We start from the raw sequence: 16,658 nt of genomic DNA, 5'->3' as shown, positions 1-16,658 counted from the left end.
TCATAACCCCAGGACATCCACCAAGATGCTGGTAGTCGAAGTGGATCTATAGGATCTACCCCTAATCTTTTGCCACTTCCCTTGCTCAAGGTCCTGGCACCGTTCCCCAATGTACCCCCATCGTTTTCCTCCTAGACAGATGGCCATGCTCTAGCACCTAGGTGAATGTCTCTTGTACCTCCTACCTTTCCCTCTCCAGCCTGTATCACCTCATCCACTACCTCTACGCTTAGCCAGGTGCTTGTACCGCTCTCTCAGGCTCAGACCTCAGGGTCAGAAGGGTCTGCTCTTAATTGTCTACTCCTTTTTGCTTGGGGGCTGCGTGCTGTCAATGGTCGTTTCCCTGAGGATGCTCTGGGAAACATTACTTCTACCTCTGCGTTGGGTCGCTCTACCATTGATTATTTTTGTGTCCTATGAAATTCTGGGACTGTGTTATTTTCCTATCCAACTCACGTGTAGGCCCCAGGGAAGAGCTTTCCCTTTGGGGCTGAATGTTGAGCGCCCTGGTGCCTTGAAGCCACGGCTAAAATGTCAATTAGCAGATTGTGAGAGCCTGCAGAGGAAAATTGTCAGAAATAATTGGCAGGCTCTCGAATGTTTTTTATCTGGTAATTTAAACCAGAGTGACACATGATTTGAATTCTCACTATTACTCATGTATCTTTCGACATTCTTCACACAGAGTGGGGGCAGAAGGAGGAGCAGTCCTCATCGCAGGTGGTTTAATACTGAGTGTGCTAGATTAAAGTGTTGTCTGCTGAGAACTTTGAAGAACCCATTATCTTCAAGGCTTGATATTATCGAGGCTTGAGCGTCTTATAAGAAGGCTATTGCTTATAGAAAGGGTGAAATTTGTTGATTAATAATTGGGTAACTCATTATTCTTACCTGTATAGTAATGGCTCTGGTAATATGGCTAGTGTTGGGCCCCTTCTTTTGGAGCCTAACCTATCATCTGGCGTCACAGAGGATATCGTCGTATTTACTGTCGGGGAAATCTTGATACCAATTAAGAACCAAGGCAGGAATAAGACCCCTGGTTTGGATAATGTTCCCGCAGACTTGTTCCTGGCGAAACCAAACCTGTGGGCCCCCATTCTGACTTTGGGTCTTAATGCGGCATGTGCTGGAGGTATTTACCCTGCTTCTTGGTCCCCTGCTTTCATCTGCCCAATCTATAAAAAAGGTCCAAGGGTGTTACCAGCATCGTATAGACCGATCTCTCTTTTGGATTCAGTGTTTAAGATCTTGGGGAGCGCCATCCTCGGGAGACTGGAGTCTTGGGTGGAGAGTACAAACACCTTCTCTCATATTCAGTGGGGTTTCAGACCAAGTGTGTGGACCGCAGAACAGGCCTAGAACCTTTATCTGGTGGTGGCACATTCTTTGTTTGTCAAGGACAAATCTATCTGTCTGTCTTCCATAGATCTGAGCACTGCGTTTGACAAGGTTAATCGTGGCAGGTTATGGTGCATGGAAAGGAAAGGCGTGTATTACTACCTGCCAACCCTTAGTGCACTCCAGAGGGAATAAAATCCCAAAACGTATTAGTGTTGCAGGCACGTGGGCTATAGGAAGGTTCCCACTGCTTGCAATTCAGATTTTGACTGAAGGTATGATTTCTTTTTTTAGGTTTTAAATTCCTAAGGTACGAGGTGGTTAGGCAAGGTGTACAGTCACCGCTTCACTGTTGTGTTATATCCAACAATATATCCAACAATAGTATTTTACTTTTTTGGATTCAATTCACAGGGTGTCACAATTTCGCAAATCCGTTATTTGATACAAAATATTACAACCTTAGTGAAAGTAGAAAAACCCTTCATGGGTTATTTTAATCAAAATATATAGTTTTTTTCTCAAAGCCTTATTGTTAAATAACAATGTTGGAACAAATAGTGTCATTAGCCCTGAAGATGGACTGTCAGAAAAGTCCGAAACGCGTTGGCAACACACTGATAAATCTTGATACTAGTTTGGTTTGGTGACTTTAACCAAGAAATTTGTCTTACTTTATTTTGTCATCACCCAAAAAGGGATTTGGTGAATTCATGTATGAAAACAAAGTTTTATGATTTAGAATGTATTTAACAATAAGGCTTTGAGAAAAAAACTATATATTTTGATTAAAACCCATGAAGGGTTTTTCTACTTTCACTAAGGTTGTAATATTTTGTATCAAATAACGGATTTGCGAAATTGTGACACCCTGTGAATTGAATCCAAAAAAGTAAAATACTATTGTTGGATATAACACAACAGTGAAGCGGTGACTGTACACCTTGCCTAACCACCTCGTACCTTAGGAATTTAAAACCTAAAAAAAGAAATCATACCTTCAGTCAAAATCTGAATTGCAAGCAGTGGGAACCTTCCTATAGCCCACGTGCCTGCAACACTAATACGTTTTGGGATTTTATTCCCTCTGGAGTGCACTAAGGGTTGGCAGGTAGTAATACACGCCTTTCCTTTCCAGTTTCTTTATCAGTCCCGAGTGGCCCCGTGACATTCGCCCTGGTGCACCTGAAGTCTCACTACATTTGAATAAATAACAAACGTATTTGTTTTCACCACCATTTTTAAATGATATAAACGCATAAGCAACCCATAGTAGTGCCTCCTCTTCATTTCCTCACAAAAAGGTTATGGTGCATGCTCAGATCCATGAATTGCCCTGGTGCCTTGGTGGATCTTTTAGAAGGATTAAATCATTTGACGATGGCCTGTGTGAGGAGTGGACCTGATGGACATTGTACCCCTCTCTTTCAGGTTGAATGAGGGGTACGTCAAGGCTGTGTTTTGGCCCCTTTGCTTTTTTCTCTTGATATAAATGGTCTTTATGACCATTTACTTAAATCTAATTCTGATTTTCCCAGGCTAGGCAATTGGCGTCTGCCTTTACTTGCCTATGCAGACGACACGGTTCTACTAGCTTGCACTCCTAGATTTCTTCAGTGCCTTGTTGATGATTATGCCCAATTTATGGATACCCTGGGTCTAAAGGTAAATGCCCAGAAGTCAGCTGTGATGGTTGTCACAGGGGGAAGCGCCCTCCAACGTTTTCAGCTATTTTTTGTAAAGGTGAGCTTGTTTCAAGAGTGGCTCATTTTGATTACATGGGGGTGAGGTTCTTATCGAATGTTGGGGCAGAGGCACATGTGAAGTAGCAGACCCAGAGATTTAAGCAGGCAATTGGGGGGTAGCAGCTTTGGGGGGTCATTTAAAACAAAACCGATTGAGCTAGTACTCAAAGTTTTTCAGGGCAAAGCTTCTTCTGTGGCAAGATATGGCATGGAACTGTGGGCATTTGGCAAAATTGATTCTATCCGGGTGGTTGAGAACACTTTTTTCCAAGAGTACTTTGGGGTTACCTGGATCTGCCACCAATTTCGCAGTCCATTAAGAACTGGGCTGCTGCTTTCTCACTGATCTGATTGCTTGTATGCCTGCTAGTCATTGGCTGAGAATTTGGGGTACTACCAGAGCTACTTTGACTCAGAAATTGGTTAGTTATCTTTTGTACAGGCATCCCCTTCTGAGGACCCCATGGCTGAGGTATGTGAAAACTGTGCTGCTGGAAGCAGGTGTGGGTCACTGTTTTTCCACAGCAGCCCTTTTTTCCAAGAAGGATGTAAACTCTGCAAGAAACATTGTACTCCAGTCTCTACAGACTAAGAGAGAGTCTTTGGAGATCATGAGGCCTGCCAATAAAAGACATCTAATTATCTCATTTCCTGGCCTGCAGGTATTTGAGCTGGACACAGCACCCGTTTCAACGTATCCTTATCTCAGGTGCACACTTTAACTGTATTCATTTAAGAGCTTTGGTGGCCGCTAGCCTCAAGGGGGTTGCGGACCAATTGTGTTTGCTTTGTGGGGCACCCAAGGAGAACAAGGCACACTTTTGTACTTTTTGCCCAGCTTTCTCAGTTAGTAGAAAACATGCTCTGAAAACTGTATTGTTGGGTTTGGGCTTTCACTGATACGAGCCTGCATTGGACTATTTGCTGTAGGAGGACTCTGTACAAGTGGGTTGGGCTGCATTGACTATTTAAAAATGGGATCTGTTTTGGAGAGAATCTCTGCTAAGAGCAGTTAGATTTTGAGTATTGTAGTTTTTTGGTTTCTTTAAGTCTTTTTATGGTTGTTGGGTCTAATGATAGCTATTTTAATTCTTTGTAATATTGTTGACTGTTATTTTTTTGTTCATGCTTTTATGGTATGCTTTGTTTTACCAAAATAAACAATGGAAATCTGGCACCTCCTTTCATTCTCCTTCTCTGAAATGTCTACTTCACTCTCCTGCTGGTGTCTCCTTCCACTCGCCTTCTTTTCTATTAGATATCTTCCAACATCCTATTGGACTTTCCTCCTAGCCCCTCCCTTGTTCCAATCACTCCTCCAACCTACGCTATCCTATCTCTTCCCTTCTCTGTCCTTTTTTATGCAATCTCCTCCTGCTACTCAAAAATATCCTTCTGATGTTTCCTACCAATCTCTTTCTCCCAAATATCTAGTTCAATCTCCTTTCATTTTCTCCACCCCTACTCCTTTCAGCCCCTCCTCTTACCGGCCTCCTGGTTTTAATCACCTGCCTTATTTTTGTATGTTCTTCCTCCTCTGCTCTCTTCTACTTCCTCCTCTTTTATTATCCCAACCTCCTTCCGCCACTTGCTCTCTCTTCCGCACTCCCAACCTCCCTTGGTTCTGTCTTCCTACACCTCTGTGTCTCTGCCTCCACCTCTTCTTGCCTTTTTCTCTGTCGCCATCTCAGACTCCTCCTCCCTTCTCTTCCCTGCCTCCACCTCAGCCTCCTCCTTGCTTCCCATGCATGCCTCCACTACAGCCTCATCCTTCCTTCTCCTCCAAGCTTTCACATCACTCTCCATCTCCGATCCTTCTCTGTGACTCTGACTCACTTCTCCACCAGCCACCTCACTGCTCAGTCTCTGACTACTCTCAACCACTCTGCTCCCCGAATACCTGTGGCTTTTATCTGGTTCTAGCCCCCTCTGTTTGAGTGCTTGCATCTGTATATAATAATTGGAATAGCATTCTGACTGGCGTGGTGGGGACCAGTGCTTCATTTCACCTGTGTATATTTGGGAGATGTCACGCGGCTCTGAAGAGGGTGCCTTCTTTAGGCTCATCCCCCATCTTGGTTTTCATGCCTGAAATTTTACGGCTGCCAAGTGCACCGTGTCAAATAGCATGTCCCTGCTGGGTTACCGCAACAAACGCGCTTGGTTAGTGCCACTGAACAATGGTACACAGCTCTGCCACTACCATCGCAGGCATCAGTGTAATGGGTGCCCTCCTTCGAGATCCACTTTTCTCCCCATCTGAACTTCCTGTACTGCTTCTTTTCTTCTCTACCTCAACGCCCCTGCAATGATCTGGCCCGCTTCACATCCCCTCCTAACTTTCCTTCTTATTCTCTGTGCGATTCTGGCTTCTTAACCTCTGGAACTGGTCCTTCTCTATGCTGAGATCGTTCTGTCCCACTTGCTTTAGGTTCTCTTCTTCTCCACTCTGTTGTTATATCTATTTCGTCTTGGCTCCCTCTGCTTCTTCCGCCTCCACACTCGAGTTTCTTCAGTCACATTCCTCTCACAAGCCCTTTCCAGGGATCTCTGTATCTTTCATCTTGCTCTAAATTTCCTCTTGCAATGTCCCTTCTCATTGTCTCCCTTTCAATTCTCCACCTCTGCTGTTCGCTATGGCCTCCTCTGCTCTCTTAATATCCCTGCCTCTGTTGTTCTCTCTGGCTCACGCCACTTTCTTTCTCTTTTCTCACCTCCTTCATTCTCTACTTAATCTCTATGCTCCCTTAATTTCTCTGCCTCCTCTGTTTTCACCCGACTACTTTGCCCCCTCAGTGTTTTCACCTCCTCTACTGCTATTGCTGGCTGCCCTATGTCACCCGTCACTGCCACACTGGATTGGTTCCCTAGGCCTCTTTTAGGAGCTGCGGATCCACACCTTGCCACCATGAAAAGGCATCTCCCATCATTTGTGTTGAACAGTTATTTCCATGCCAGGACTGGCTCATCAAATTCAAACTCCGGTTTTCAGCTGGGGTTTGTTGAAATGCTACCGGCAACGCAGCTCCATAGAGATTGCCAATAAACAAGGAGTCCACAATCCTGTCCTCCACACAAGGGTCTTCGCCCCTCACATAGCTCTGTCAGTCTAGGGAAGTTTCCTGTTTTCCTGCTATTATACCATTGCTCAATACTTAGCATATTTTAATAGCATATCTTGTGGTTCTGGTCCTTCCGTGTAGCAAGTCTTGTGGTCCTGGTCCTTCCGCGGGTCCCACAGTGACTAGCCCATTACCTAATACAGGAATCTGCTGATTCTCCTGGTCAAACAAATTTTGCAGTCCTCTGTGTTTCATATCAGAAATGGTGATCTTCGTAATTGGTATTTCTCAGGGAAGTCTCATGGGAGAAAGACTTCAGTATAGCTGGTGGACAATGCTTTTGAAGCGAAGGCTCACAGTCTCGGGGCAATGTGTGCCTCCTGGCTTTCGTAGGTTGATCCAAGGAACAGTTTGCTCAGTATCTAGACTACCCTGGGTTCCAGTTCTTTTAAGTGACACACAAAATTAAGCTAGGGATTACTTAAAGATTCCCCCTCCCAAAGGGATTTCCCCTGGTTCCTGAACAAAGGGGGTTCTCGCGCAAAGAGGCCTGATCTTCCAGGTCTTGGATAATGTCCCGTCTGCCCAGGTCTCTCGCTCTATACTGCCTTCCATCTTTCAGGCCTTGAGGTCTCTGAGGCTTTAGTGACACTGTGTTACCTCTCTGGCTGCTGATGGGATGGGAAACTGCCTCCCCTTATCCTCCTGCATGCCCTACATCCCATAGCAAGTGGTTGCACCCAGATCCACCGGCTCTCCCTGCCTGATTAATCAGACTTAGCCATGGGACTTTGTCACAGTGTGCAGTGTATTCATTGTGTCTCCACTGAGGTTTAGGTCTTGTGTTTTCTGTTCAATACATGATGTGCAATGGACAGAAAACTAAGGCTCAGCTTGACATCATTCCACTGACATTCATTAGATGTACATTTTACATACATACGCTTCAAGGTATATATTTTTGAAACCTGTCTGAACTGTACTGTTCAGTTGGTCAACAAACTGGACCCTAAAGAAGACACATATAAGTCTGAAATGATATGGGACAGAGGTTTGGGGAACTTGGTTATTTAGCATATGAATCTAACAATATGAGTAAAATAATCATTAATTTACCGGCTGGACCAATGATGCTTTTGTTTCTCCCACTATCTTTCGGGTCCTTGGAATAGCGACCTTCTTCTTCTTTCACAGAAAATGAAATAACTGATGGAATAACTGCATGTCCTGTTAACAAAATAAAACCACAGCTGTGATGTTATGAACTACACTAGCTAATCAAACTGCTCATCAAAACAATATCTGAAGAATTGGCTAGACAACGCAGGGCTCCACCCACAACTTTCCCATGGGGTTTTCAGCAGAAAATTGGCAGATGCTCTAAGACAAATCAGTTTACATTGTACTTGCTGGTTTATTGGTTTACATAATAGCTGATATATGTGGCAGCAAAAACCGATACCAGAAGCTTTTTCCACCTTAACCAGCAAGACATTAGGGGCCTCTAGATGATGGCTTAGATTGAAGAACCTGTGGACAGACTGAAGTATTAATCTCGATTCTTGCTTGATTATAGACACATAGCACCCTGGTGTGATGAGCAAAGAATAATGTTGCTGGAAACATGGGATAAATTCAACAGTATAAGATGCCCTTAAAAGCAAGATGCTGGCTGTTCTGACTGGCTGCCCCCACTCCCACCTACACATTAAACTCATACTTTAAAGAAATATTTTTTTAAAAAAATGTATCTACTGCAACTGCCACTCCGCTTGGGCATCCCACTTCTTACTTTACTCTCTCTAGCAACCATGGAACTAGAAAAGGGATTTTTGCTAGAATACCCATACCCACTTCCACTGCAGCCATCTTAATTGTAGGTTTTTTTGGTTGAGGAAAAAGATTTGCATCCTTGACAATTGTTTGTTCTAGAACAATTAGCACCATGGACGTTATCTTGTTCTGCTAATAGCAATAATGCCTGAAGTGGTAACGACCCACTTCCCTCGTTAAAGGCCTTCACTCCTCTTTGGTCTATTAACGGATGGCAGCTGTTAACATCCGGTACGTCCAACGTTCAAGTTATTATTACCTAAGCAGACACCTCCTTGGAAATGTCCATTTAAGCATTGAGGTGCAGGACCACACTACCCTACCAATGTATGGTACACCCTGATTTAAAAAGTGTTTAGTGAGGGTCACAACTGGGAGGCAATTTAACCTGCTCTGGTTCATGGTTAGTCGAAGAGGCAAGTAAGCAAATAATTTACGAGCAAATGATTGCATTAATGTAAGAATCTCCTGATAGAAGTCTGGTATTTTGTTCTGTAGTTACTTTTGTATCTTTCTGTGTGAAGGCACCCGTTTGAGAACCCTCAGAGGTCCTTAGCCTTTCTGCATCTATCGTATACAAACCAAAGCATGTAGGTTAAGGTGACCTTGAGACTCAAGGTTATCAGAGATGGTCAAAAGGGATTTAAGAGCCGATGACCGAATCTTAAACAGATTTAGTACCTCAAGTGTTCAACGGGAGGGATTGTGTTGACATTGACATGGTTCAAAATTGAGGTGAGCTCGGAGCTAATGAGCTCCTGCTTATAGCCTATAAGAGCTTGATTAACTTGACACCAACAGCTACCAGGAGCTGTGTTTGGCACCCCAGGCAAACTGATGTGGCACAAACACACTTATGTGAATTTAATTCTGTACTTTTAGGTCAATCTATAAATAAACATTAGGACACATCTAATTTAAAGCATATGGGGTCTTAGATAATGGACAAAATGATATGTTCGCAATTTATGGGGATGTTCGATTTGCAGAACGCTATGTACTAGCTCCTCGTTCCCCAGTTGTAGCTCCTGGTCACTGGTTAATGCTGGATACCCGGGAGCTGCTCTTAGCTTCTGATTATCCAATCTTAATTTCGATCCCTGCATTGGGGGATCAGCGCGAACACCTCTTGAAGCTGCTCCCCTACCTGCCCTGCCTTAGCAAACATGTCCCCCGTCTCTGCCCACATTTACCTACTCCCATGCTAGCTATTTTCACTCTATTGGGGGGATTTCACCTGTGCACAATCTGTGCAGTGTAGGGCAGAGCTCCAGTCTGCCTCGAGTGGTCTTTTCAAATCAGTGTTTGTTGCCCGCGATCAATAGCATGCAAAAGACCTGATACAGAATAATGCCTTTACATCAAATGGTAGGTCCAGCACATACTTCTGGGCCTCAAATGCCAATTGTGAAAATGTAAGCCTATTCTGGAAACTAATGGATAGAACTAGGGTCAAGCCCTTTATAGGAATTTGCATAAAATAACATGATGTGTGAAGCATTTCCAGCATAACTGCATGCATCCTACAAAGAATCCCCCCTGATGTTATTTAGGGAGATTTCTCAGTTCTGAGAGGTGGTCCTATGTGTATAGCTACTGAATTGGCTTGCAATGGTTGTGCTTTGATAAACCCCCATTGTCATGCTAGCTGCATACTTTACCATTTTATCTGAAGGAATGGACACCAAAAGAGGCTATAACACTACCCCATTTTTTCTGCTGCACATCGTGGTCACAACATACACCATGAGAAATGTTTACATACATGCCTAACACAGCAATGGGAGTATCAGAGTACTGGCCTTAGAATCCATATTTCTAGAGGGTGATGGAGGGACTAGAACCCAATGGCATCACCAGCAAGGGACCCTGAGAGCAGCATTAGTGGACTTGTTGCCAGGGAAGGGGTTGGCAAAAGGTCTTGCCCGTTAAGTCGAAAAATACCTTGCATCATCTCAGGTGGTCTGGTGTTATGGAGATTTATCATTGTTATGCTTCATCCCCTCAACTAGTGAGACCCCCAGCACTTTTTGTTGGACTTCTGGGCCTTTTTCTTTCTATCCTGAATGGGTTTAGCCTTTTTCCCCTCATCCATTCTTATTTGCTGACCTTTGGAACTCTGCTCTCTGTGTTTTACCTATACTAGTGAGTTTACTTTCCTCCATATCTCTTCTAAGGCATCTGTGTTTAACTTTTGCAGCACGCAGCTTCTTATGGGCAGTGTTGCTGGGAACCCTTTCGGTTCTCCTTTGAGATTCTTTCTTTATCCTCGAGTAACTACAGTTCTTAAGGATAGAGGGATACTTTGTATCCCTCCTAAAACGTTATAATATGAGAGATTAACACACACCACCTTATGTGGAGTGCTAAGGGGATACCTAGTATCTGCCTTCTCTCCGCTCCTTTGACTTTTTAGTCACATAGACAACCCTATAGTTATGGCTCGTGGCAGTGGACGTGTTCTAGCAACTATTGTACTATTTTTTACCTCAGAATGTATTCACAGTCCCGGTTGTGCACAATAGGGTCACCTATGTTCTAGGTTTCTAGCATGGTTGCCCTTTGTTAGCCCTTCTTCTACCGTCCTGGGAGATGTAGGTCTGTGTGTGTGTTTTGCCTTTGACAGGAACTCTTGAGTGCCCCCGCTTAGGCTCCAGTGTATCTGGGCAGGCAGGAAGTGGGGGAGGAGTTTTTCACACCCCTGCCCTTTGTCTGCCTGATTGCCAGAATGTAAACAGTGACCGCTGGGGGGCTGGCTGTCCTCATTGGACAGCCACCCTCCCCTTTCTGTAAACTGCTGAGAGAGATTGCAGAGGAGTGTGTGCTGAAACTGAACAAAAAGTGAGGTTCCTGAGGTCAAAGGCAAGTCGACCACCGGAAAAGGAAGTAACCGAAGAAGACGGCAAAAGACGCTTGTAGACCCTTTGCATCACCGTGAAGTGACCACTGCTGGCCTGACCCCGATTTCTACTCAACAGAGGAGCTACGAACATTTCTTCTAACCTAAGATACTGTGGAGTGAAAGGTATTGCTTACCTTGAACCAAGAAGTCGCTCCAGAGCATTGGAGTGCGTGAAGAGGTGTCCAGGGTGTCCACTCTAACCTCTGACCCAAGCTGCCGGCATGTGTCCCTTCAGTGAGTTCTTTTGCAGTGTCTTCATCGTTATGTTAACTCTTCAAGTATCTTTTCCTAGAGACTAAAAGTTTCTTAAGGAACTTTTGCTGTTCTACTGCTTCGTAAGACTTTGAGCCCTCTCCGAACTGGCTTTTGCATAGTTAGGGATTGGACTTTAAAAGCTTTAGTTTACCCACACAGTGCCTCTAGAATGTTAAGCTCTGCTACTGTATGACTAACCAACCCTTTTCTTCCTAAAAGAATGTATCTTATGTGGTTTTGCTAACTAAATACAATTACCGTATATCGGTGTCGTAACGCGAATGCACGGTCGTACTGATAATACGGTAGAACTGTCACTAGTGTCAAACTCTCTAACAAGTGTACCGCAAGCAACTACCACTGAAGCAGCGGCGTTTGAAAAGTATTTATAAGTATTTCTAAGTGTGTTTGTTAATTGAACTAAGTATATTTCGGACTTCCTTGCGTAAATATAATAAATTATATATTTGAATATAACATTAACTGTTTAAGTGTTTCTTTGGACTACTCTACTAACTGGGTTCAGTGTTCTTACCCACAGCTCACATATTCCTCCTATGATAAGCCTGACTGCTCTGCCACTCTACCAAGGTTCCTTGAGTAGGGATGTATACGAATTGTTCGTTTTACAACTGTTCGAATTACAATTGACCTTTTCACAATTGACTGAATTGTGAAGGACAATTGTAACATATATGTGGGGGGAAACCCCCCACAACACCCCACCCAACGCCAAACCCCGCAAAACCCATATATATATCTATATATATATATATATATATATATATATATATATATATATATATATATATATATATATATATAGATATAGATATAGATATGTATATCTATATATATATATATATATATATATGTATATATATATATATATATACGGTCAGTTGTGAAAAGGTCAATTGTGACCCTTTAAATTCGGTCAATTGTTCATTCAAACGATTGTAAACAAACAATTTGGGTAATACCTTGAGTAGTACAGACTTATACTAAGAGTTGGGGACCTGCATGCCAAGGGATAGTTTTATGAAGTCTTACCTCAAGTGGACTTTAGGAGAACACCCCTAACATCTTGCTCTTAATCTTAAAGTTTCAGGGCAAATATTGCACAACCCTGTCACAGCCGACCAATCAACAGACAGCGAAATACTCTGAAATGTGTTTCAAAAGTATTTATTTCATAACAAATGTATTCCAAAGGTTTAGGATAGCCTGGGTGTAATAAAGACGGATAACCAAAGACACCAAAGATGAGCAAATCCAGTTTGCTTAAGTAGCATAATCTGTCTGTCTGTACAGTCTTTCCTTGGGCTCAACCTCCTGGCAATCAAATAAAAGTCACTCACAGTCTGTGGGGTTTCAAACGTCGTCTGTATTTCGTTCTTGTCTTTGCTTGGTGATTATTTGTCATCCCCTGGTCAGAATGTTACTCTCCCCAGTGATCCCTTCCGTCTATCAGGGCTTGAGAGGCCATGGGTCGCTAATCACCTTTCTATCCCTGGATAAGACTGCGGCAGACCACAGAAGGCCTGTGCATGCTACGACACAGGGCTAAAGTGCTGGTGCCAGAGTCCGCCAGCAGTGGACAGCTCCCCTGTCAATACTGAACCTCCTGACACCTCCATTTTTCTCAGCCTTACCTACTCTCTCCACTACTTCATACTGTTATGCCTTGTGACAAAGTTCTCTACCCGGCACTGAGGGTAGAGAACTTTGTCACAAGGCATAACAGTATGACCATGGTGGCCGGCTAACACAACCTGGGACCCGCAAAGCACACATCTCCACTCGATACGCCAGACAGCATGCCTGTGCAAACACCAGATCCAGGATGGCAGCAGCCACAGATATTGTCTCAGCACATGGGAGGAGTGGAGCCAACAAAGCGCCCAGAGTGGGTGGTGGTCCCTGGCCTGAGGTCAACCCCAGTCTCATTCTCTAGCCTCAAGTCTGGGACTTTGTAACACTATCTTGAAACAAACAATCTGCAACCCATTCAAATTAGGGTTCCGCAAGCATCACTCTACTGAAACAGACCATACCTATGTCTACACCTTCCTTACCACTGCTCACCACTATAATCTATCCTATAGCATCAATCTACTCAACCTTTCTGAAGCCTTTAATACTGTTATTCAACCTTCTCTCCTGATAACCCTCTGTTCTAGGAATCCAAGATTCAGCATTCATCTGGATTGCCGCCTCCTTCTCAGAACAACCTTTTTCCATCTCTCTAAATGTACACAATCCTCTGACCATAGCCCCATCACTGTTAGTCTGCAAGTTTATGTCCTTTGCCTTCTCCGCTTTACTCCCTACACCTTTTCCTAAGCCATGATCTCATCATTTATCTTCCCCCATCACCTCTTTGCTGACAATGTCCAGATCTTCTTTTCCTTCCCTGCCTTCACGTTGAGCTTTCTAAATGAATCTCCATCTGCCTCCTAGCAATCTGTCACTGCATGGCACATCGCTTTCTTATACACAAGTCATCTAAAACAGAAGTAATCTATCTCTCTATCCACAATATTCCCCCTTCTTCCCTCTCCCATATCTTATTCCCCTGACTGTCTCACCCCAAACCGCTATGCCTCTGAACTCTGGGGGTTCCTTTGAAAGAAAGCTCAGTTTTCAACAATGTATAACATTGACTGCCTCTGCAGTCATGCTCAACCTGCTGAACCTCAGATGGATCTAACGATTTTTAAACTACAATTCAGCCAAAATACTTACCTCCACTCTTGTATTTAGTCATCTCGACTCCTCCTCTGGCCTCCTTCTCTGGAGTGCTTCTACTTTGAGCTACTTTTTTAATGAATACTTTAATGAACATAAGGACTAGAACTGCATTTATCATGCTTGCCAAATGCACATATCAGTATCCTGCACATGAGAGACACATTTATAACTCTGAGTGGTCTAAGAGTACAGCAGGAGGAGACTGATACACAGTGGCATATTGTTTGCTATAGACTTTTATTCAGCATAAAAATAAAGAGAAAACATAGCCCTCTCTACATCTATGAGGGATTTCCCTGCATCAATTAAAGTACTTATGGTTTGTCAGAACGTCCTAGTATCTTAAAGAGGCCACCATCCTGTCTCAAAATGTCCCCATCTCTGTCCCTTACACATATAACTAAACTGAAGGTGCCACCAATGTTCTTGGTCCAGGAGAATGACTCCCTCCTCCGGGACTGGGTGGTTCAGTTCTGGTTACAAGTTCCTCACAAGGGGGAATGACTCCCTTTCCCTGGCCTTGCTTACCAGGAGAATGACTCCCCTCTCCTGTCTCTTGACTTCCCAGTTTTACACAACCAGGGGGAATGACTCCCTTCCCCTGGTCTTTCTTGGTTACTAGGGGAATGCATCCCTTCTCCTAGTATGGTTCACAGTTCACAACACCAGGGGGGGTGACTCCCTTCCCCTGGCTTCTCTGACACTTTGTTTCACAGTTCACAACACTAGGGAGAATGACTCCGTTTCCCTGGCTTTCCTTACACTTTGTTTCACAGTTCACAACACCAGGGGAAATGACTCCCTTCCCCTGGCTTTCCTTACACTTTGTTTCACAGCTCACAACACCAGTGGGAATGACTTCCTTCCCCAGGCTTTTCATATACTGGGTTTCTCACTTCATAACATCAGGGGGAATGACTCCTTTCCGCCGGCCTTTCTCTAACTTTGTTACACAGTTCACAACACCAGAGGGATTTTTCCCTTCCCCTGGCCTTTCTTGACTTTACTTTGAGGGTCCCAGACCCTGGCTTTCTCCTCTTCAGACTTGGGAAAACCTGGTTTACTCTCCTGCAAAGTACCACCATGAGGAAGATGGTTTCTATTTCTCCTTCCTTTTGGGTGTAGGTACCAAACCCCTGTTTCTCTATGGTTTGGTTTCCGGCAGACCTGGTTCATTCTCCTGCCAGGTACTGCAACAAAGAAGATGGCTTATATGCTCATTTTCCATGGGTGCAGGTCCCAGACCTGTCTGGTTATTTCCATTAAGGTTCCTATGGTATCTGGTTCCTGGGGGAATTACCCTAGTCTATGCATTTCACCCTTTTTCCCCTCTGGCTCTTTCATATCTCCCCTTACCTCTTTCTGGGGTTTAGATACTTTGCCGGGACTTCCAGGGCTCGGGGTGCACCTGAGCAGCTCTGCGGGGTAGTGTCTGCTGCAGTCGTGTTGCTAGTGTGCCTACCTGGCTTCAGGATTTGGTTTGCCTTGTCATTGCAAATTGAGATCTCCTTCTGTGTCTTCCCACCATATTCTACTTCTCCCTGGTTACTGTTCTGCGCGTTCCACTCCCAAACTGGACACCGACTACTCTCCCCAGCAGGACAGGACATTTCCTTACAAACTGCTTCCTTGAAGTGTCTCGGTCTGCGTTCTGCTTCCTTGCGGCTTCACGATCCACATTTGCTTTTCCTTAGTCCTTCTTCCCTTTTATTATTCAACAACTGATTACTTGGTTGCACAGTGCCCCGCGAAGACTAGAATGTTCATCTTTGTTCCACAGTGTGTTCTTCATTACTCTGCACTTCGTCCTTGTCTCAGTATTTATTAGACAAGACTCCCTAAGGTATTCTATGTTTAACTTTGGTTAGCAATGTCTTTGGGGTGTATGGGGTGTGGAAGTGTGTACAGTGTTGGGTGAGGGATGTCATAACGTGTTCTCCCTAGATGGTCGTCCTTGTCCCAAAGGGGGTGTCTCTCCCCATGAGATCCTCCTGCTGTGTACCACACCCAGGGGGACTATCGGGTAGTGGCCTCACCTCCCTGGCCTCATTGGAAGGGGCTCCCCCTTGAGGAGAAGTGACCACATCTAAGGATTCATCACATACCCTTCGTCACATACCCTTCCCTAGATGCCTCAGGGTTTTGAGCGCTGATATAAATGCAAAAATGAATAAATAAATAAATAACACTGCTAGCTTCCTCAATTTCTAAAGGACAACGGGACAGGAAATCCACATTTCCTTGCTTCTTTCCCTTTCTGTGTTCAACACTTAAAAAAGTGTTGAAGACCAAGGAACCAGTGCATTACCCTTGGGTTGGTGTCTTTCTAATACTGGTCTTCTAAGACTGGTAAATGGTCTGTAATTAGTTTAAATGTTCTACCTATGAGGTCATATTTGAGGTATCCTATGGCCCATTTTATCGCTAAAGAATCTTATTCAATGGTGCCATTATTCCTCTCTCTAGGGAATAGTTTTCGGCTGAGGTAAAGCACCAAATGTTCCACTCCATCATATTCTTGTGATAAAACTGCCCCTATACCTACTTTGGAGCGATCAGTTTAAAACAAGAACTCCTTGTTAAAGTTAAGGACTTTTAAGACGGGCTTGCTGCATAGAATTGACTTCAGGGTATCAAAACAGACCTGATCTTTTTGCCATCGTAATTTCTGAGGATCAGCAATCTTTAACTTATCAGTTCAACAGAAAGTGATGGCAGAGTAATTAGGGATGAACCTCCTGTAGTGACTGTAAGTTCTAAGTAGGT

The 16,658-nt window shown here is 44.0% G+C and overlaps 1 protein-coding gene across 3 annotated transcripts in view; it reads right to left on the bottom strand.

The window, feature by feature from the left end:
- LOC138467753 (zinc finger protein 544-like) overlaps nt 1-16,658 on the bottom strand; it is a 402,382-nt gene that overhangs the window by 167,802 nt on the left and 217,922 nt on the right. For all 3 annotated transcript variants that reach the window (XM_069607981.1, XM_069607982.1, XM_069607983.1), the window contains exon 9: nt 7,265-7,375. In XM_069607981.1, the coding sequence (XP_069464082.1) occupies nt 7,265-7,375 (111 nt within the window). The remainder of the gene's footprint in view (nt 1-7,264; nt 7,376-16,658) is intronic.

Source organism: Ambystoma mexicanum, chromosome 4q, assembly GCF_040938575.1.
Source record: "Ambystoma mexicanum isolate Mex_15411 chromosome 4q, UKY_AmexF1_1, whole genome shotgun sequence".
NCBI classification, from domain to species: Eukaryota; Metazoa; Chordata; class Amphibia; order Caudata; family Ambystomatidae; genus Ambystoma; species Ambystoma mexicanum.
The sequence above is the reverse complement of the archived record's forward strand: the minus strand, read 5'-3'. Positions and strand labels throughout refer to the sequence as shown.